Genomic DNA, 23114 nt, shown 5'->3' on the forward strand with positions numbered 1-23114 from the left:
CATCAAGGAGCGCAATAGCGCATATCATGTATGGTGGGGGGATAGGTGGTGTATTTCATTGTCTCTTTAGAAAAGCAATGCTAAAATCCTTTTGAGAAGGGGATCTGAGATTGTTAAGCCGCACGTGAAAAGCATGGCCAAAAACATAGCCTGAGATATAATGGGGCATGTGACCACATCTATTCTGAAAAAGATGAATAATGATACCGACCAAACAGGGTCAGGGTTGGCTGTAATTCAAAGCGCCTCAAAAAGAAAAAGAACCAATTGACAGACGCTTCTTCAGAGACCTCCCAAACCCTGTAAATGATAGAAGCACGAGGACATCATATCTCAGAATCATAAATGCCAGACTATAAAGAGAATGGATGTCTCCAAGGAGGAATATATATTTTAACAAAGCACCATGGCATTGGTGAACCTTTTTAAATTGTCACCCATGTTACGGTAACCGGCTGCAGCCGGCCACACTCTTCCCCCAAGCCTGTCCGGGTCCTTGACACGGCTCCCCAGGCTGCAACCATTGCCCTCTCCCAACGCGACGAGGAGCAGATCTTGCCGCCGCCGCGCCACCGGTCCCAGCTTGTGCTAGGCACACGCGCATGGCTCTGCTCCCTATTTAAAGGAGCCGCAGCAGGAAAGACCTCCCGAGGTCCCGGATGCAATCACCAATCCCAGCACTACATAAGTCAGCTCCTGCTGCTCAACCTTTGCCTGAGCAACAGGTCCCACTCACCTTGAGTTACTGGTTGCTCTGCGTTCAAGCTCCTGCCTCCGTGTCTTGCAGTTCCTGCCTCCATGTTTTCCAGCTCCTGCCTCCATGTGTTCTTGCTTCCTCATACCTTCGGCTTGCTCCTCTGGTTTTGGCTTGGCTCATTCCTGGATTCTGCCTCAGCTACTGCCTGACCTGACCTCTGGCCCTTCTTTGGATCCTCCTCCCCGTCACCAGCCCCAACCTCTGGCACACTCGACTCTGCTTTCGCCTTCTGTCTTCAGACTCATCTTCGTCTGCAGACCCGCTCCTAAGTCCTGCTGGTCTCGGCACACAAGGGCTCAAACTGTGTTGAACATGGGCTGGCATAGGTGAAGGTCCGGTTGGGTTTCCATCTCCAGTGTCCACCTCCCGACATCAAAGGCCTGTAGGAAGCCCTCCTACAGGAAACACCGACATTGTCTCGGCCCAAGGATGCATCGACTGCACAGTAACGTAACAGTTTGCAGAGGCCATGGACACGGCAGACCTTTCAGGCCTTCAGGCCATCCCAGGCCTAGCATTGAAAATTCAGCAGCAATTCTTGGAGACATTGGCGGCCTCCTTACATCGCTTGGACGCCCACCTAGACACCTCTGCATCCCTGAGTGAGTATCCTGCTACACCAGCACCCGCCGTCTCTTCTCTCTGGTTACCGGCTCATCCCTGGTATGCCGGTGACACAGGGCAATGCTGGGGATTTCTCAATCAGTGCTTCATGCACTTCTCTTTGCAGCCTGCACAATTTTCTTCTGATACCATGAAGACCTCCTTCATCCTCTCCCTACTGGACAGCAAGGCCTTGGCCTGGGCATCCCCCCTATGAGAATGAGGGGATCTGCTCTTCCAGGACCTCCAATGCTTTGTCCAGATGTTCAAGTGGACCTTTGATGATCCTGGTTGCTTGGCTGCCACCGGCTCCAATATCCTCCACCTCCGGCAAGGGGCACGACCTCTATCCGACTATGTCATCGAGTTCTGGACCATGGCCACGGAGCTAAATTGGCGAGAAGATAGTCTGAGACACATCTTCTTGGAAGGGCTATCCTCCTGCATTAAAGACGACTTGGCAGCCCGGGACCTTCCAGAATCCATGGTCGCGCTCATCGATCTTGCCGGTAGGATAGATCAATGCCTTCAGCAGCGTGCCTGGGAGTTGTGGGGACCTCGCAGATTGGTCCCTCTTGCACCGAATTTCTCAAGACCCCTCCAACACCGGTAACAACCAGGCAAGAAGAGTGCTTGCAGTTGGGAAGAAGTCCCCTGACATCCAAAGAGAGGCAACTTTGACGGACCCTGGCCTATGCCTGTACTGGGCGGGGAAGAGGCATTTCTTGGCCCGATGTCCTGAAAGGTTGGGAAACCTCCGGACCTAGGACCAACCTGGGAGGTGGTTCTAGGTTTCACCAGGTCTGCTCCCCAACTAATCCTTCCAGTGGCCCTACTCACGAACCAACCTGACCCTTCTGGACTCAGGCGCAGGGGGGAATTTCATTATGAAAAGACTGGTTAATCATCTCGACCTGCCCACTGTACTGTGGGATATCCCGTTAGTGGTTTCCTCGATCTCGGGGGACCCCCTTCCAGGGCGGATCACCAGCACCACTCTTCCCGTGCGCCTCCAGACTGGCATGTTGCATGTCGAAGAACCAACGTTTCATGTGATTGAAAGGGCCGCCCATCCAATTGTCCTCGGGTTGCCATGGCTTCAATGGCTATCTCCCACGATAGATTGGGAAATGCTTCAGCTGACCAAATGGGGCCCTCGATGCCGCAAACAATGCCTTCTCCCAGTTACACGCTCTTCCTCGTTGCCTCTTGCTTCCGCTTCCGTGTGTTTACCTTCACAGAATGCCAGCTATGCCGATGAATTCTCCAAGAAGAATGCGGAAATCCTGCCAGAACATCGCCAGTTTGACTGCGCTATCAACTTGCTCCCTGGGACCATCCCTCTGAGGGGAAGGGTGTAACACATATCCCTTCCCGAGACCAAGGCCATGGCCAAATACATTCAGGAGAACTTGGAGAGGGAGTTCATTCACCCGTCAACTTCAGCTGCAGGAACCTGCTTTATCTTTGTGGCCAAAAATGACAAAAGAACATAAGAACATAAGAAAATGCCATACTGGGTCAGATCATGGGTCCATCAAGCCCAGCATCCTGTTTCCAACAGTGGCCAATCCAGGCCATAAGAACCTGGCAAGTACCCAGAAACTAAGTCTATTCCATGTTACCATTGCTAATGGCAGTGGCTATTCTCTAAGTGAACTTAATAGCAGGTAATGGACTTCTCCTCCAAGAACTTAACCAATCCTTTTTTAAACTCAGCTATACTAACTGCACTAACCACATCCTCTAGCAGCAAATTCCAGAGTTTAATTGTGCGCTGAGTAAAAAATAACTTTCTCCGATTAGTTTTAAATGTACCCCATGCTAACTTCATGGAGTGCCCCCTAGTCTTTCTAATATCTGAAAGAGTAAATAACCAATTCACATCTACCTGTTCTAGACCTCTCATGATTTTAAACATCTCTATCATATCCCCCCTTAGCCGTCTCTTCTCCAAGCTGAAAAGTCCTAACCTCTTTAGTCTTTCCTCATAGGGGAGCTGTTCCATTCCCCTTATCATTTTGGGCATGCAGGGTACCCTCTGTTACCCTGCATGCCAACCACTCCTTCACTGCCTGGTTTACTGCCTCAATATGCATCATTCCAGGATGTATTTTCAAAGAAAGCAGCAGATGTCCTACCACCACACAGAACTATTGAATGTGCCATTAATTTAAAGCCGAATATGGAACCACCAAATGGAAGGTTTACACTCTCTCTATTACTGAGAATAAAGCTATGTCAGAATACACTCAAGAGAATCTCCAGAAAGGATTCATAAGACCCTCCATGTCCCCGGCTGGTGCCGGTTTCTTCTTTGTGAAAAAGAAAGATCGGATGCTACAACCATGTATTGATTACAGAGGCCTGAACGAGGTTACCATAAAGAACCGTTATCCTTTGCCTCTTATTTCCGAACTATCTGACAGACTAGAAGGAGCAAATATTTTCTCCAAGCTGGACCTCAAGGGGGCATATAACCTAGTCCGAATCTGCTCCGGTGATGAATGAAAGACTGCTTTTAATACCCGCGACGGACACTTCGAGTATTTAGTGATGTCCTTTGGCTTGTGTAACACCACGGCAGTCTTCTAAAACATGATGAACGACATTCTATGAGACCTCCTCTACCAATGTGTCATCTATCTAGATGATATCCTGATATTCTCTCAGAACTTACAGTCTCATCAAGAGGACGTCAAGGAAGTCGTATGGAGGTTACGTGAGAATCACTTATACGCCAAGCTGGAGACGTGCAAATTCAACAAGAACTCAGTACCTTTCTTGGGGTACATTGTATCCAACAACGGGTTTCAGATGGACTCTCAAAAGCTTGAGAGCATACAGAAATGGCCTCGCCCTACAGGCCTGAAAGCTTTACAAAGTTTCTTGGGTTTTACCAATTACTACTGTTCCTTCATAAAGAACTACCCCTCTCTCACTGTTCCATTAACAGCCATGACCAAGAAGGGAGCTAACCCTGCCAACTGGTCTGTGGAAGCTGTGATTGCATTCCAGACCCTCAAAGACGCCTTTCTGAAAGAACCTTGCTTTCATCATATGGACCCTATGTGACCCTTCATTGTCAAAGTTGACGCCTCTAGTGTCAGTTTAGGGGCAGTGTTAAGCCAGACCAGTGACTCCAAGACCATACATCCCTGCTCATTCTTTTCTAGAAGATTTTTGCCCACAGAAAGAAACTATGGAATAGGGGATAAAGAGTTGCTTGAAATAAAATTGGCTTTCAAAGAGTGGTGACCATGGCTAGAAGGTGCCCAATATAAGATCGTAGTCTTTACCGATCATAAGAATCTGGAGTACCTCCGCCATGCTCAATGACTCAACCAAGGATAGGCCAGATGGTCACTGTTTTTTTAACAGGTTCAACTTCGTGCTGAAATACTCCCCGGGAGACAAAAAAGTCCGGGCAGATGCACTATCACAGTCTTTCCTCCCGGAAGACGTGCCTGATAAGCCTCAACATATAATCGACCCAAAGAGAGTGGTCCTTGCAGCCACACATTCTGTACCCATTAGCAAGATGGTAGTAGCCCGGAACATGAGGAAGAAGTTGCTGAGATGGGCTCATGATTCCAAACTAGCTAGTCATCCTGGACAACGGCGAACTCTCGCCATGCTTCAGAGATATTACTGGTGGCCCACAATGAAAGAGGACACACAAGCCTAAGTGTCATCCTGCGCAGCCTGCGCCAGACAAAAACCACCATCTGGACATCCTTGGGGTCTTCTTCAAGACTCCAAGGACAAGCTTCAGACGAGCCCTGGACCCACATCGCAACTGATTTTGTGGTGGATCTGCCTCTCTTAGGGGTAATGATACCATCTGGGTTACTGTGGACCGATTCTCAAAAATGGCACACTTCATGGCTCTACCCGGCTTACCATCAGATCAGTATTGATCAATCAAAATGCAAGACAGGTTATACAGTGAAAACATATTCTTTAAAATTCTATTTCTGTGTATCTTTTCACTGTATAACCTGTCTTGCATTTTAATTGGTCAATACTGCTCCGTGTTGCTGCGCGCTGATTGGCCATTCTTTTGGCGCCAAATTCTAGACTCTTTAAATGCTGATGTCTGTTTTTACTGCTTGCTCTCCTTGCGATTTGACTGTGTAAATGTACAGTGTATCTAAGGTATGTTTTATATATTTAATTATGTTCCATGGTATTCCATCTGTATCTTTACGGTCGCTTTAATTATAATAGTTACATTTTCTTTTGTCTTTTAGTTGAAATGTATTGTCCCTCCCGACGTAGCTGGGTTCGGCGAAACACGGGTCCGTGTCGGGGGACCCATTTGAGAATTATGCTGTCTTGAGCAATGGAGTTGCCGTCTTAATGAAAAATTAAAATATTGTCTCACGATTCGTTTCAAAGCCTGGGACTGAATTTACTTTATCTGCATCAGTGTTAGGGTTGCCAACCAGCTCCAGATTTTCAGGACAAGTTGTTCCAGTCCTGGCTTTACTCATTGATGCTGGGACTTATTCTGATTTTCCTATTACACGCCCTCAGAAAATCAAGACTATAAATTCCTGCATGCAGGGGAATAAAACCAGGACTGGATGAACCTGTCCTGAAAATACGGAGCCGGTTCGCAACCCTGTTCAGTCTTCATAAGCGGTATTATGAAATGCACTTGATAGGGGCAGCCTGGAATATTATGAAAATTGTCTACTGCCGGGCCCAGAGCTTAGGAGGCACTCTGGACACCTAATACACCATCAGTACTTCTATCATAGTCCAGGAAAGATCCAGATGATGGGCTTGGATGGAGAGCCGGCATCCAAGGGGGAGGAGAGGGGATTATTTTTAAGTCAAAGTGGTAGGGTTGTGGCAGGGCCTGTGCCCAGAGGATTAAACCTTTAAATATGTTTTTAATTACTTATTGGCTGCCTTCATGGGCAACAGGAGGTGTATAGAGATCCCAGAGATATTTACACATCTGGGAGGGTGTTAGTATGAGCTGATCTGTCCCTTTCAGAGATGTCAGCTCCCAAATTCTTGGGGCCACCTTTGTGTGACATTTTGGGGTCAAGTAATGGAAAAGTATTTTTCCCAACAGTATTTTACTGCCGGGGAAAATACTGCAGGATTACAAAGCAGCAGGAAGTTGCTTAGTAAATGACTTCCATAAATTATAAGCCCTATGGGGCTAAAGAAATATCTACAATACCTAAAAGTAATCCACTCTGAAGTATAATGCAAGGATGAAAAAAAATACATAAAAATTAGTTCAGATTATTGCAATGTTTCTCCCATAGAAGCCTTCCCAAGATACAGACTAGTGAACCCTGGATTCTGGGGTGGTGACTCTACTACTGAGCTAAAGGTCCCAGTCTGATTTATTCTTCATTAATTAGAAGCAGAGTCCGATACAAGGGAATCTGAAGCTGAATTTGATTGATTGAAAAGAACCAAGTCAAATATTAATGTTTCTGAAATTGGACTTCAATCAGATCAAAGAAGATTCCTCCCATCACTACTTCTGAGCACCTTGTTAATCAGTTCTTATGAAGGCAGGGGGATCATCTAACCTGTGCATAGTCTTCACTCCATGTAATGGCACTGGTGTTGATTTTGATGTCCCAGCCGCTGGCAGCTCCAGAGTCATACTGGCCAATTTTTACACTGTCAAAGGAACCACGTGAATTCAGGTAACAGTTATGAATGTAATAAGCAGTCGGAGGGTTTCCATTTTTGTCAAAGAAAATCTCCAGTCCCATGGTGTTCTTGAATCGCACCTTCCATACATAATGCAGGAGCTGTGCGGAGAAAAGGAGACATGCTCGCATTGATTTTATACAGTGACAGCCTGATTTCATGGGTGTACAGCTGTTCTCAGCCTTGACAGCTATATCCAGAATTTGTAATGCATTTCTAGCTGAGAAACAGGCATATTACTCAATATAGAGTACCCTGATAATCACTGAATGAAGTCCACACACCTAGAATGTGGCTTATAATATCTCTTAAGTAACACTGATTACATTTATCCCACTTCATTCTGAGCTAACCAGGCTGTTGACTCAGGCTGCTGATCTTCTTGATAGGCTAAATGCATAGTTGAAATATACCCAAGATAAAAGAGCACGAGTGTTGTTGATATGGTATTAATTAAACAGAAATCTTTATTAATCATTCACAGAAAAATAAAATTAAAATAAATGAACACCTTAATGTTAACAAAAGTGGCAGGAACAAACAATCATGTGATCCTTATACAAATAAACATAGAAACATAGAAATAACGGCAAAAGACGACCAAACGGCCCTTCCAGTCTGCTTAGCAAGCTTTCACACTTGTTTTTTTCTCATACTTAACTGTTACTCTTTGGCCCTTAGTAACCTTTTGGTTCCAATTCCCTTCCACCCCCACCATTAATGTAGAGAGCAGTGTTGGAGTTGCATCTAAGTGAAGTATCTAGCTTGATTGATTAGGGGTAGTAACTGCCTCCATAAGCATGCTACTCCCACGCTTATTTGTTTACCCAGCCTGTGCAATTCAGTCATTGATGGTTATTGTCTGAATATAAATCCTATTTTCTTCACACACACACCCCACCATTAAAGCAGAGAGCTACGCTGAATATGCATTGAAGTGAAGTATCAAGCTTAAATGATTCGGGGTAGTAACCACCGTAACAAGCAAGCTACACCCATGCTTATTTGTTTACCCAGACTATGTAATTCAGTCCTTGTTTGTTGTTGTCTGAATATAAATCATCTTTTCATTCATCCCCCCCTACTGTTGAAGCAGAGAGCTATGCTGGATAAGCAGAGAGCTATGTTGGATATGCATTGAAAGTGAAGTATCAGGCTTATTTGGTTTGGGGTAGTAACCGCGGAAACTAGCAAGCTACTCCCCGCTTTTTTGTGAATACAAATCAATTTTTTTTCCACATTTCCTCTTGCCGTTGAAGCATAGAGCAATGTTGGACTCGCATTAACCATGTGTATGTTTATTGAATAAGAGTATTATCTCCAGGTAGTAGCCGTCATTCCCGCAAACCACCCGCTCCTCATTCATATCCTCTAGACTTTATGGATCCAGTATTTATCCCATACCCCTTTGAAGTCCTTCACAGTTTTAGTCTTCACCACTTCCTCTGGAAGGGCGTTCTAGGCATCCACCACCCTCTCCGTGAAGAAGTACTTCCTGACATTGGTTCTGAGTCTTCCTCCCTGGAGCTTCAAGTTGAGACCCCTGGTTCTGCTGATTTTTTTCCATCGGAAAAGATTTGTCGTCTTTGGATCATTAAAACCCTTCAAGTATCTGAAAGTCTGTATCATATCACCTCTGCTCCTCCTTTCCTCCAGGTTGTACATATTTAGATTCTTCAATCTCTCCTCATAAGTCATTCGATGAAGACCATCCACATTTTTGGACGCCCTTCTCTGGACTGCCTCCATCCTGTCCAGGTCCCTTCAGAGATACGGTCTCCAGAACTAAGCACAGTACTCCAGGTGAGGCCTCACCAGGGACAAGTACAAGGGGATAATCACGTCCCTTTCCTTACTCGATATTCCTCTCTCTATGCATCCCAGCATTCTTCTGGCTTTAGCTATCACCTTGTCACATTGTTTCCCTGACTTCAGAACGTTAGATACAATCACCCCAAGGTCTCTCTCCTACTCCGTGCCGATCAGCCTTTCACCGCCCCCATCGAATACAGTTCTTTCGGATTACCACTCCCCATATGATATGTTATTCTGTTCATTGTATTTCCTCCTTTTCAGTTCAATGTAAGCCGGCATGATGTGCCTTACGAATGTCGGCAAAGAAAAGCCTATAAATAAATAAATAAATAAATAAGCATGACTCTGCACTTCTTGGCATTAAATCTCAGCTGCCATACCTTCGACCACTCTTCCAGCTTCCTTAAATCCTGTCTCATTCTCTCCACTCCTTCTGGCGTGTTCACTCTGTTGCAGATCTTAGTGTCATCTGAAAAAGACAAACCTTACCTTCTATCTCGTCCGCTATGTCGCTCACATAGATATTGAACAAGACCGGTCCCAACACCGATCCTTGTGGCACTCCATATAACAGTGCTCTCTCTTCAGAGTAGGTTCCATTTACCATCACACATTGTAGTCTGTCCGTCAATCAGTTTGTAATCCAGGCCACCACCTCAGCACCCACTCCTAAGCTTCTCATTTTATTCACCAAATACTGCTCAATTGCAGACTGTGCACTCCTATGGCGTGAGTGCTAATACATTTCTTCTCAATGCTTGCCCATCATGGCACAATTACTTTCAAGCAGAACTAAGTATGTTACAACAATAGGGGTAGATTTTAAAATGTACACGCGCGGCATACTTTTGTGCGCACAACCCAGTGCGCACAAATGTACGCCCGATTTTATAACATGTGCGCGCAGCCGCACTCATGTTATAAAATCAGGGGTTGGAGCGCGCAAGGGGGTGCACATTAGTGCACCTTGTGCACGCCGAGCCCTTTGGTAGATCAGCTGGCTTTCCCCGTTCCTTTCCCCACCTTCCCTTCCCTTCCCCTACCTGTCCCGCACCCCAGCCTGAAGCCCCCCTATACCTTGTGCATACCGGCCCAATGGTCTTGCAGAGGCCGCTGGCCATGCCCCTGCCCCGCCCCCAGACCACCCTGCTCTACCCCCTCCCCACCCTCGGACCACCCATTTTTTCAAGCCCTGGGGCTTACACGCATCCCAGGGGTTTACGCATGCCACTGGGCCTTTTGAAAATAGGCCCTATGGACGACTTGGTAACAAATTTCTTCATTGCTGAATCCTCTTTGCTCACTATGGACTTTCCGTTCCAATTACTGCACACTTGGCGTGAGACGCTCTGGGTACTCACTCCTCGGGGGGCCGTCCTCTTCTCTCCTCGGAGGGCCTTCTTGCCTTGGACTACTGTCTATCCCTGCTTCGCAGGGACTCGGCAGGAATCTTCGTCACTGAGTACCTTGCTCTATGGATCACTACCGTACTAACTCTAATGTGGAATTCACTCCAGTGTACCCAGCTCTGCGAGCCACTACCGTACCTTCGCTAGTGTGGAATCCTCTTTGGCGTACCCCGTGCTGCGGGCCACTACCGTACCATCTTTAGTAGGATACCTCTTCGGTGTTCCTCGAGCTGCACGCTTCTACAGTACCATCTCTAGCGGAAAACCCTCACCGATGCACGCCATACTGGGGGCCACTACCATACCATCTCTAAGTGAGGAACCCCTTCATCAGCCCATGCTGCAGGCTACTACCGAATCATTTCTACAGAGGAGCCAAATCTGTGTACCCCACTCAGCGGACCACTGCTAGATCTTCACTACTGTGGTATTCCCCCTGGGTGTACCCAACTTCAGACTCTGAGACTTTCTTCTACATTCCCCGCTTCCCGGGCAGTGTCTCTCTATCTCTTTAATAAAGACTCTATTCCACAGCTGTGTCTGATGTATGCTGGGACCGGCACAGCAGTCGAGGACAGAGTTCAAGCCCACGTAGGGATGGAAAGGCAAAGCAGTTGAGGTCAAACCCTTGTAGTGACATAAGGCCTGGATGGACAGGCACAGCAGTTGAGGACAGAGGTCAAGCCCACCTAGTGACATAAGGCCTGAACAAACAGGCACAGCAATTGAGGTCAATCCCACCTAGGAACATAAATCCTGGACGGACAGGCACAGCAGTAGAGGAGAGAGGTCAAGTCCACATAGGGACATAAGGCCTGGATGAACAGGCACAGCAGTCTAGGACAGAGGTCAAGCCCACATAGGAACATAAGGTCTGGACGAACAGGCACAGGGGTCGAGGACAGAGGTCAATCCCACCTAGGGACATAAGGCCTGGATAGACAGGCCAAGCAGTCGAGGTCAACTCCTTGTATCAACATAAGGACTGGATGGACAGGCAAAGCAATCGAGGTCAAACCCTTGTAGGGACATAAGGCTTGGACAGACAGGCACAGCAGTCAAGGACAGAGGTCATGCCCACATAGGGACATAAAGCCTGGATGGACAGGCACAGCAGTAGAGGACACAGGTCAAACACTCTTAGGGAGATAAGGCCTGGACGGACAGGCACAGCAATCAAGGTCAAAACCTGGTAGGGACATAAGGCCTGGACAGACCGGCAGATCATTCAAGGATTTACTTTGTTCAGGGATGTTGTGGTTTGACCTGTCACTTCTTCCTAAACCGGTTCACTGCCAGAAGAAAATGGCATATTTTTCATTTCTGAAAAACAATTCAACACTTATGCACCTCAACTGATGACAAAGGAACATGAAGAGCTCTCAGAAATAAGAAAACCACTACTCAAGTCAAAATCTACAATATCAACCTATGTTGACTTTGTGGTTTACACAGTGCCTCTGTAAACAATGGGAACATAGAGGATGAACTAGAGTGCAACTACCACCAGTTTTCAGTATTACTAGAAATATTACTGTTGGCAAGGTCATGAAAAGTATTGAGCATATGAAATATGAAAGCTCCAAACATCTTAAGTCAGCTTTTTATGTTCTTACATTCCAGATGTGGATGGATAGGCACAGCGTTTGAGGTCAAGCCCTTGTAGGGAAGTTCAGCCTGGACAGTGGACGGACAGGCACAGCGTAACAGGTCAGGCCCTTGAAGGGTGTACGGCCTGGACAGTGGACAGACAGGCACAGCATTTCAGGTCAGGTACATGTGCTGCAGTGCTTATATTATCTGGAGCACAGGAGGCAGTTGGAGCTGCTGCAAGGCTTTCAATTGCTTTATTCATCTTGCCACTCACAGGGAAAATTTAGAAACCCAAGTAAAGGCAGGTTTTCTTTCAAAAACAATAGCATTTCCATCAACTCTAGTGCCAGCCTTGAGCGGTGAGGGCTCATGATATCCCCTGTCATTGAAAAGACACGTTAACTGGGCACACTGGTTGGTGGACATGACAGATATCGCTGAGCCACTTTGGCTAGGTGTGGCCACAAAATGGACTTGTGTGTCCAGTATGCCAGCGGATCTGTCTGCATGTTCTCTGTCGGCTCTGAGAGATACTGTGTCACTGACTGCTGTGTTGGTGTGTCCTTTCCTTGGTTTGGCTGAGAGATACTCATGCCAGCTGCTTTCTCTCTAGCCTGTTATACAACAGATGAATCTTTATGGGCAACATGCCTTTGGCGTTCTGAAGTGGAGGAGGAGGAGGAGGTACTTGTTGTCACTGTCAGAGTACTGCTCCAGCTTGGGCTACCACAACTCTATGAAGTGCCCGCTGTTTCCACCTCTGCTTCATGCCTAATCTGTCTCTGCGTATGGCGCTCTTGTTCCCGGACTTTTGATAACAGCAGGTCCTTCACCAATAAGAGACAATCGTACTGTAGGGCGAGTTTCCCTTTCACACGGGGATCACAGACTGTGGTGAGCATGTATGTGTTCTGTTCTGTTAAATGCCTTAATCTCTCTTTCAGCTTATGCTGCAAAATGTCCAGACAATGCAGCACCTCAACTGTCATTCCCTCTTCCTGTTTAAAGGCACCAAATTTTCATCAAGGAAATTAACTATAGGGATGATGTCAGCCATGGTGGCACTTCTGGAACTCAGCTCCTCCGTGACATCCTTGAAGGGCTGCAGGATTTTTACCAGCTGACTCATGACTAACCAATCATGATGCAGGAGGTGCCTGCATCCAGATCTTCATTGTTCACCTCCAGTGACCCTCGTGATTGGCCTCGCCTTCCGACGGTTGGACTTACATTCATCACTGGACCAAGGTTCCACCTTCCTAGTCAGAACAACTTTTCTTCTCAAAAGCCCACAATCATTTAGGAAGCATAAGGGAAATGCTCTGGGTGCATTGTACAAATGGGTACATTGTGTGCCGGTGTTCAGAACCTGAGAGCTAAGCATGGCAAGCAGCTGCAGCTCGGTCGCCATGATAAAATCGGCTTCACACACCCACCTTCCTCCAGAACCAGGATGGGGACAAGAAAACTGGCCCTAGAGCCTCCTTTTCTCACCTGTGTGAAAAGTGAAGGGTGTGCCAAGGCTTTAGCTCTCTACATTTGGGGCGGAATTAGAAACAGGGAAACACGTTAGGGGTTATGCACTGATTTGCAGCCCTAGGCAAGTTATATGGGCACCTGGATCTAGGCAAATGGCCCATAGGTGTACATTTTGGCTGTAAACTTAGGTCCCTAAATGTGGCTAAAAATCCATGAAAAATATAGGAACTGCGCATTTTCCGAACATTGACCCCCAACATTGAAGGGCCCATGATGTGCTGCGTGCATTCCCTGATGTTTGCCCCGGATGGCAAGAGAAAGCCCCCGCCCTCCCCTTGCAGGTGCAGTTCTATGTGCTGCCGTCTTTTCTCCTTTGCACGCAAAACTTTGATTTCTCTGCTGGGACTCTCCTTGGCTTTTTTTTCCTTTTTCAGCCTCATCCAGTCGTGCTCATGCTCTGCCCCCAAAAGCAGCAGGAGGAGGAGGCCCCCTCTCTGCCCCAAGGTGGACAGAGGACCCTCGCCCCTGCCCCTGTCACCTTGGCCCAACCTTTACTCTGGAAAGGGGCAAAACACAATGGTGCATTTTTTTAAAATTTTTGATTCATATTGCTCTTCTGGATTGCTGTTTCATGTCCTTTGTGGTTTTTCTTCAGCTCAGTGGTACGAATGGGCTGCATAGAGAGAGGAATATCGAGTAAGAAAAGGGAAGTGATTATTCCCTTGTACAGGTCCTTGGTGAGGCCTCACCTGGAGTACTGTGTTCAGTTCTGGAGACCGTATCTACAAAAAGACAAAGACAAGATGGAAGCGGTACAGAGAAGGGCGACCAGGAAGGTGGAGGATCTCCATCGGATGACGTACGAGGAGAGATTGAAGAATCTAAATATATACACCCTGGAGGAAAGGAGGAGCAGAGGTGATAAGATACAGACTTTCAGATACTTGAAAGGTTTTAATGATCCAAAGGCAACGACAAACCTTTACCATAAGAAAAAAATCAGCAGAACCAGGGGTCACGATTTGAAGCTCCAGGGAGGAAGATTCAGAACCAATGTCAGGAAGTATTTCTTCACGGAGAGGGTGGTGGATGCCTGGAATGCCCTTCCGGAGGAAGTGGTGAAGACCAGAACTGTGAAGGACTTCAAAGGGGCGTGGGATAAACACTGTGGATCCATAAAGTCAAGAGGCCGCCAATGAAGAGTAGGTGACTCGCCAGAATGATGGCTACTGCCTGGAGACAATACCCTTATTCAATAAACATACACATGGTTACTATGACTCCAACATCACTCTAAGCTTCAACAGCAAGAGGAAACGTGGAAAAAAGGATTTGCACTCACAAAGACGGGAGTAGCTGGCTTGTTACGGCGGTTACTACCCCAAACCAAATAACCAAATTACTACCTCCACCTTCCTCTATTCCTGATGCATTTCAACTAGCTTGATCACTCCATTCTTATATTTCACTTTCAATGCATATCCAGCATAGTTCTCTGCTTCAACGGCAGGGGAGAAGAAAAACTGCTACTTCACACATCCAGCAGAGCTCTCTGCTTCAATGGCAGGGGAGAAGAAAAAAGGGTTCGCACTCACAAAGCGGGGAGTAGCTGGCTTGTTACGGCGGTTACTACCCCAAACCAAATGTACCTGATACTTCACTCTCGACGCATATCCAGCTTGGCTCTCTGCTTTAACGGCATGGGAGAAAGACTGGTACATCACGAATTTCCAGCATAGCTCTCTGCTTCAACGGCAGGGGAAAAGAAAAACTGATACTTCACGCATATCCAGCATAACTTCAACGGCAGGGGAGAAGGAAAAAGGATTCACACTTACAAAGCGGGGAATAGCTGGCTTGTTACGGCGGTTACTACCCCAAACCAAATGTGCCTGATACTTCACTTTCGATGCATATCCAGCATAGCTCCCTGCTTCAACGGCAGGGGAGAAGATAAACAACCAATCAGGGCTGTATAACATAATCTGGGTAAAAACAAATGGGCATGGGTGTAGCTTGCTTATTGCGGCAGTTACTGCCCCTACTACCTCTAACTAATCAAGCTAGATATTTCACTTGGATGCAGCTCCATCACCGCTCTCTGCATTAATGGTGGGGGTGCAAGGGAAATAGAACCAAGAGCTAAGAGAAACAGATAAGTATGAGAGAAAAAAATGTGTGAAGCTTGCTGGGCAGACTGGATGGGCCATTTGGTCTTTTTCTGCCGTCATTTCTATGTTTCTATGTTTCTAAAAGTAATTTTATTTCACTGAATGGCTCTTTCTAGATTGCACTGCTGACCAGACCTGATGAGAGAGGAGCCCAATAATGGAGAATTCAGGTGGGAGCTGCCTCCTGTGGGTTCCAAACCTCTTTATTTGGCTCATTGCAAGTAACTTCTTGGGCATTTGAAAACAACTGTCTGGTGGCCGAAGATCCCATTTTACAACAGCTGATATTCAGTAAACCCAATTTTTGCCTTCTGCTGGTCTCTTGCAGGCCAGATCCAGCAGAGATAAATCTCCCCTAGTGCTATTTCTGCAGTGCACATTGCTCTCTTGCCTGGGGGTGTCTCTTACACCTGTAGAAAGAACTGGGCTCTTTCTTAGTGGTTAAAATGGGAAGATGGTGGCTGGACTGGTGGCTTTGTGACGGTGCTGTGCAGAGTTCAATATCTGACCCGGGAGTGCCTGGCTTCGGTTCCCACCCGAGGTCTTCCCCTCCCCAGCTTGGCAGGGGCTGGGGATGCTGCAACGGAGACGCCTCCTAGTCGCATGTAGGGTCCATGACGGCGTGGCTTTGGAGGGAGCCCTGGTGCACGGTCCCCGACCGAGGACTGTTACTGTGACAAGTGAGCTAAGATAAGGGGGGAGGGGTTCAGAACAGGAGAAGTCCCAGAATGGAAGCTCAGGGTACCAGTTCCTAGCCCCTGACTAAGCTGGAATTCACAGAGCAGGAGGATGCGCTGGGTCAAAAATGTTAAAGGAGTTGATTTTTATCATGTGATATTGAAGGCTCTGAGTTAACTTACCAGCTTTTTCCACGGAAGGAGTTAATCCTATAAAATGGCGTCAAAAGGCAATCCTAAAACGTTTTACATAAATCTACAGTGAGGCCCTTACGCGTGGCGCATGTACAGCAATGCATTGTGTATTCAGGAAGGCATCTCTTACACTTATTTGTCTGTTTGTCGCTGTAGAACATGATAGGCTTTTATTTTTCCATTCCATTTTAAAAATGTGCTTGGCTCCCTCGGCTGTCAATTAAGAGCCTTATTTTCTAGGACTGGTGAAGGAGGATTTTATGAGCCCTCAGTATTCTGCTGACTGACATTTCTCCCTGCTCCATTATGAAAATTATACAGACGGCTGGTGCCAGAGAAGATATCACCACTTAACAATTTTCAATATCTGATTGGAAAATCCTTTAACTATTGTGGTCTGTGTTTGCGACCCACGTGAATGAGTTTCTTGGTGCAAGGTGATCCATGCCTGTCTGTGATAGAGATGACCTAAGAACCACTCTGAATTAGGCAGAACAGGACCCAAGAATGAAGGGTAGAATAGCAGTCCTTCTCCTAACAAAAAAAAAAAAAGGCTGTGGATCATCCTTCGGAAGAGCAAAGAATCACAGTTTGTGTATCCCATAATATGTTTAGAATTAGTTAAATGTTTGCAGGACCAGTGAGGCGTAATGCACCCCCCCAGGTTACCATGTGTCCAATATATGGTGCATGGATTTTTCAGTAAAATACCAAAATGTGTGATGGCCCAGGCTGGCAGATTTGCCTTAGCTTCACATGTAAATCCTGTCTCTGGGTTAGAAAAGACCCGGCAAACGTTTGGAGCTGCATCCTAATCCCAGACAACATTTTAAATGAACATGCTCTGATATGAATTTTCATGATGGGTCTAAATGTGTATGTACACAAGTAAATAAATGTGCAAGAAATCTAACAGAGACCGTTACAGAGTTATGTTAGTATCTACTGTATATATGTGTATTTATTTATTCAATTTGTTTCTTTTCACTTCACATGCAAAGCTCTAAGCAAGTGAAATGGACCTATGGTCTCTACACTGGTTTATGCTTCTCCAAGTGGAGGACATATTGAGGTTGCAAGAGTAGTGAATGGACTAAACCGTTATGCTATTTCACGCCCTTATACAAGTGGTCACAGTGGTGTAGTCTAGGCGTGGGTTAGAGAAGTACAAGAACATTCTGGTTCAAAGGGTTGGAGCTAAGACTAATAGGAGAAAATTCTTTTTCACTCAACGCACAATAAAGCTCTGGAATTTGTTGCCAGAGGATGCGGTTAGTGCAGTTAGTGTAGCTGGGTTCAAAAAGGTTTGGAGAAGTTCTTGGAGAAATCCATTAATGGCTATTAATCAATTATACTTAGGGAATAGCCACTGCTATTGATTGCATCAGTAGCATGGGTTCTTCTTGGTGTTTGGGTAATTGCCAGGTTCTTGTGGCCTGGTTTTGGCCTCTGTTGGAAACAGGATGCTGGGCTTGATGGACCCTTGGTCTGACCAAGAAATGCAATTTCTTATGTTCTTATGCCCTAGGGGATTCTGCACACCTATGTCCATTGTACCAGAAAGTTCATGAAGGGGTGTCTGCAGCTCCACTAACATCTCAAGCATCATAAAGGTGGAATTCCACCGGGTGGCAATGTCTTGAATGAGATGCTTGTGAGGTATGTCCAAATCAATCTGCATTTCTCGGATAACCTGCCCCTCCTTCACACTTTTGTGGAAGTGCGCTACTATGTTCCTGCACTTCTGTATTAACCTACGCAGGTATTCATTCTCTTGGTCAGTGGAATCCAACCCCAGAGCTGACTTCACTACCAGCTGCAGAGTGTGTGCAAAACATTGGATGTTCTTAAAGTGCCTGTTTATTGCCTTACCCATGTTTGTACCATTGTCTGTGACAAAGAACCCTGCATGAGGATTCCTGTCTTGCTGGTGTAGTTGCCAGCCCTCCAGCATCTGTCTGATGCGTGTTAGAATATTGGCTACAGTATGGGCCTGGTCTGTCAGGTGGGTCTGCAGTAAAGCCCACCTCTACCCTGATACTTGTTCATTAATAGAGCTGCTGCCTGCCCCTGCCTCAGCCAGGTCCCACCAGGGTGCTGTCAGGGAGAGGTAAGAGTGTGCAGCATTCATGGCAATCCAGATATCACAGGTGAAATGCACACTGCCCTCTGCCTTAGCTAGCAGCGCTTGGATGCGACTGTGACACTTCTTGTACAGTCTGGGGAGGATATTTCTGCTAAATGTACTTCTAGAGGGGACTTTGTAATTTGGAACTACGACCTTCAGAAAACGCATGAAACCCACATTCTCCACTAACTGCAAGGGCTGGTCATCAAGGGCAATCATTTCTTCAATGCTCCTGGTTACAACTTTGAGGCTGCCTGCCACCTACCCCGCGATAGCGTTACCGCACTCCACCCCATTTACTCCATGGTGGGTTGTCGCATCTGCTACACGTCAGGGGGTTGCTGGCCAGCCATCTGACTGCTAGAAGGGGATGAGGGCGTGGGCTGACTCTGCTGCTTTTCAGCCTCTTTACGCTGCTTGGAAGGGCTCCCCTGACTGGTATTGCCACCATCCCCAGATGGTAGTACTCTTGTTGGGTGTTGCTTCTTCATATGATGATTCATGCCAAAATTAGATAGATGTCCCATTTGCTTGCCTCTGCTAATAGCCCTGACACAGTAATTACACCGAGCAAAATGCAGGTCATCCGTCACTTTAAAGTGGCTCCAGATCGCAGATGTCTTTCGTGATCCTCTCTTCTGTATAGCCTTGGGGATGGATGCTGGCACTGGAGCTTTAGTAGTGGGTGCACCTTGAGAAGCAATGCCAGCGGCCACAGCCCCCCTCTCTGCCTGTGCTGACTGCTCTTCCTCCTCATCAGTTTCATCTCTCCCCTGCTGCACTGAACTGGAGGCTAAGACAGGACTAACTGATCCTCCTAAAACTTCATCAGCTATTACTTCTTCCATTTCTGATGAGAATCCCACCCAAAATGATTCTTCATCTGAATCAGAAGCAAACAGTGCCTGTGCTACATTGTCAACGCTTAGTCGAGAACTCTGGCCCACTGCTGCTTTTGGGTGTTGCCATTTTGTCTGCCATGACTCAGCCTCCCCTTCCCTCACCTCCAAAACTACAGGGTCAGAAACAGGTGGTGGCGATGTATCATGTTTAGATTTCATTTTTTTTCCGGTTGGAACTGCCTGCCCCTCCAAAGAGTTTAGATTGCAACAGGTCCCTTTTTAACTTTAATGGGGGACTGGCACTAGTGCCTTTTGAAGTGCCTCCTCTGCCAGTCCCAATCACTCGACCACATCTAGTTTTCCCTGACATTATGGATTTAATGTCACGGCCTAGTGCCTACTGGCTGCCCACTGTCACAGTGCCTTGCTATGCACTAATGCAATGTGTTTGGTGTCCACAGACACAGACAGCTTGCTTGTAAGCACAAAAGAGGCAGACTGAGGATTTCACTACACAGACTGTCCCAATAATAAAGTTCAGTCTGCTAAACTACCCACTGCCCACTGACACAGTGCCTTGCTATGCACTAATGCAATGTGTGTGGTGTCCACACACACACAGCTTGCTTGTAAGCACAAAAGAGGCAGACTGGTGATTTCACTGCACAGACTGTCCCAATAATAAAGTTCAGTCTGCTAAACTACCCACTGCCCACAGACACAGTGCCTTGCTTAGCCCAGAGGGTGAATTAAACAAAATGGCACTGCTAGCAGCTTCTCTCCCTGGCACAGAGAGACTGTCTTAGATCACCTAAATAAACTGCTTAAAAAACAAACAGGGCTATTTTGCACTGCAGAAAAATAAAGAAATATCTTTTTCTCTCTAGCTAGCAATTGAATAGAGATTTCTGAACTCAGACTAGCTCTGAGTGCAGCCACCCACCACAGAGACCACTTCCCCAGAGCACCCCTGCAAAGAAAGTGCGTGGCACGCCACGTGCTTAACTATATATAGTGCAGAGTCATCAGAAAAATTGTCACCGAGCACTGAATGACAGCGCGATTGGCTGCATTCAGTGCATTTCACAAAACTCTATTGCTGATACGTTGTATTCCGGTATTCGTGCCAACCTGTCTGACCCACTCTGACAGGGCTGTGAGGTCACTGATAACTCACAGGAAAGGGCTGGTTTTTGGCTCTGGATACACCCAAATGGCGTCCTCCGATTGCAAATGGCGGCGAAGAAAAGCATGCCGCACACCGTGCAACATATGAAACGGATGATACGTTAAATTCTTGGGGAGTCGTGATATGTTTCGCCTCCCCACGAGTACAACAAATAAGGACATATATGTTGCGGATTGCCAATACGTCAAAAACAAATGCACACCTCTAGAACCTGAATCTGCTTCTGAAGAGATTAGAGATATTGTATGGAGATGAGATATTAGAGTACAAGTGTCTCTCCCTGGTAAGAGCTAAAGAGTAAGGACCAATCGGAAGAAGAGAAACCCCTAATACATCATCCATCATCATCCATCTCAGTGAGTTGTGTGGTGAAGGAGGAGACGTTTCCTGTTCTTTAGTGGGGCTTAAGGGATGGATAAAGCCTTAATGAGGACCTGAGAGGGAAAACTCTTCATTTGTACCGTACTCAAGTGACGTCAGAAACTGAGTAACTGTTTTGTGCTTTTGGACTATCTCATGAACTGCAAACTCTGCATTGCTTACATGTTCAATATTTTGTCCTTTTGCAATACGTTTTTTTTCTGTGGAATACCAAGTTGTGTGGACTACATTTATAAATTACTTGGGCCCCCAAGGTAATCCTGTTCCCCACAGCATGAATTCATGCATTTTTCCAGAGGCTGCAGCAGTCGGGGGGAATAGGGGAGTTTAAATATATTTCTTATAGAATTTTATAGATGCAGCAAATTGCACAGAGCGCACACAAATCATTTTATCTATACTATAAACTGCACAGAGCACCAATTTGACATGGCAGTATATAAAAACATTAAATATTATTAATAATGGTATAAATTTTCAAAGTAGCGGTCGTGTATCCATATGCGCGCAGTTCCTGGCACTTAAACATGGGAGCGACTATTTTATAACACATGTGCATCAGCACACACGTGTTATAAAATACGATATTGGTGCGCACATGTGTGGCAGATTTATAATCAGCACGTGCATACGCAGGCAGCTCGAAATGGGGGAATAATTTTTAATTTATTAAGGATCGGATTGTGAGGGAAATTCCCTACCTCCCTACCTAACCTTCCTCCCTCTTCCCCTCTACTCCCCTCTCCTCCCTGACCCCTAACCCTATCTAATGTATTTTTCGCACTATAAGACACACCTGACCATAAGATGCAACTAGGATTTAGAGGTGGAAAATAAGAAAAATTCTGTCCCCATGAGATATTTTTTTGGTTTTGTTTTTTATAGTAAGGCAGAGAACATCCACACAGGTACTCACACTCACTGGTTTTCTCTCCCTCACATACATACATAGGCTCTTTCACACTCACTAGCTCTCTCCCCCACTCAGCTCACTGGCTCTCCCTCACATATTCACATACCCACAGACAATCACACACTCAGACTCTCTCCCTCATACTCACAGATCTCTCACACCAGTTATTTTAAACTTTCATGACTGCTCCAACGTTCAATAATAAATAGTCAGGGCTATAGTACATTGATAGGAGAGCAATTTGCTCCTAATATTTCAACAGGTAGCCACTTAATCAGCACAGGCAGTAATTCTATTTGCTTTTCATTAATTTCAGCTGTCAAACTGCTAATCAGTTCTGAAAAGCCACATTGCTTCATATGCAAGAAACATTTTATCAGAAATCACTGAACCACACAAAGAACCAAAAAAGCAAAGGTCACTGTCATGTATTCTCCATCCCAGGCAGTATACCATCCCCATGACCATCCAAATACATCCAAGCAAATGAGAAGGAAAAGGCCTGTCCCAACCACAAATCCCGATGCCATGTATCGTCTTCCACCGCAGAGCCCAAGCTCCCTGCCGGTCTGCTGTTCCCTGAGTGCATCTCACTGCGAAGATCGGCATGGCGCAGGTCAGACATCAGCTGTTAGAACCGCGTGCGCTACGGAGGCACCTCCAGTTCAAACAGCTCCCTGCCGCTCTGCTGTTCCCGGAGTGCATCTTGCTGCAAAGGCCGGTGCAGCACAGGTCAAAGGAAAATTAGTTCTTACCTGATAATTTTCGTTCCTGTAGTACCACGGATCAGTCCAGACCATGGGTTAAGCCCCCGTTCCAGCAGGTGGAGACAGACCAGAATTCTGAGGCTGCCCATATAAGGACAGAACCTGCCCAGGAACCCTCAGTATAACTATTGTCAAAGCAGAAAGGTATAAGATCAAGCAAGTACCAGAATAACTAATAAAAATAATATAAATATCCAAATAACCCAACAATTGAGAAAACAACTGTGTAATTAAGCGCTCTCATCTTAAAGATGCTTCCGGTGCCTTAACAGTAAATTTCAGAAATATATGATGCAGGAGACCAAGAAAAAGACAAAAATTCCTGTAAGAAGGAAAAAACTAGAAAAGAAGAAACAGGAAGGAAATCGAGCGGATAAGAGAAGAACGGGCAGGTGTTTGGACTAATCCGTGGTAATACAGGAACGAAAATTATCAGGTAAGAACTAATTTTCCTTTCCCTGTACGTACCCGGATCAGTGCAGACCATGGGATGTCCCAAAGCTTCCC

The 23114-nt window shown here is 46.3% G+C and overlaps 1 protein-coding gene across 1 annotated transcript in view; it reads right to left on the reverse strand.

Annotated features, from left to right (window-relative positions):
* The window catches only part of LOC115081124 (extracellular calcium-sensing receptor-like), a 58647-nt gene that overhangs the window by 19636 nt on the left and 15897 nt on the right, over positions 1–23114 (reverse strand). The window contains exon 3 of the mRNA XM_029585634.1: positions 6922–7149. Within this exon, the coding sequence (XP_029441494.1) occupies positions 6922–7149 (228 nt within the window). The remainder of the gene's footprint in view (positions 1–6921; positions 7150–23114) is intronic.

Source organism: Rhinatrema bivittatum, chromosome 19 (genome assembly GCF_901001135.1).
Source record: "Rhinatrema bivittatum chromosome 19, aRhiBiv1.1, whole genome shotgun sequence".
Taxonomy (NCBI): domain Eukaryota; kingdom Metazoa; phylum Chordata; class Amphibia; order Gymnophiona; family Rhinatrematidae; genus Rhinatrema; species Rhinatrema bivittatum.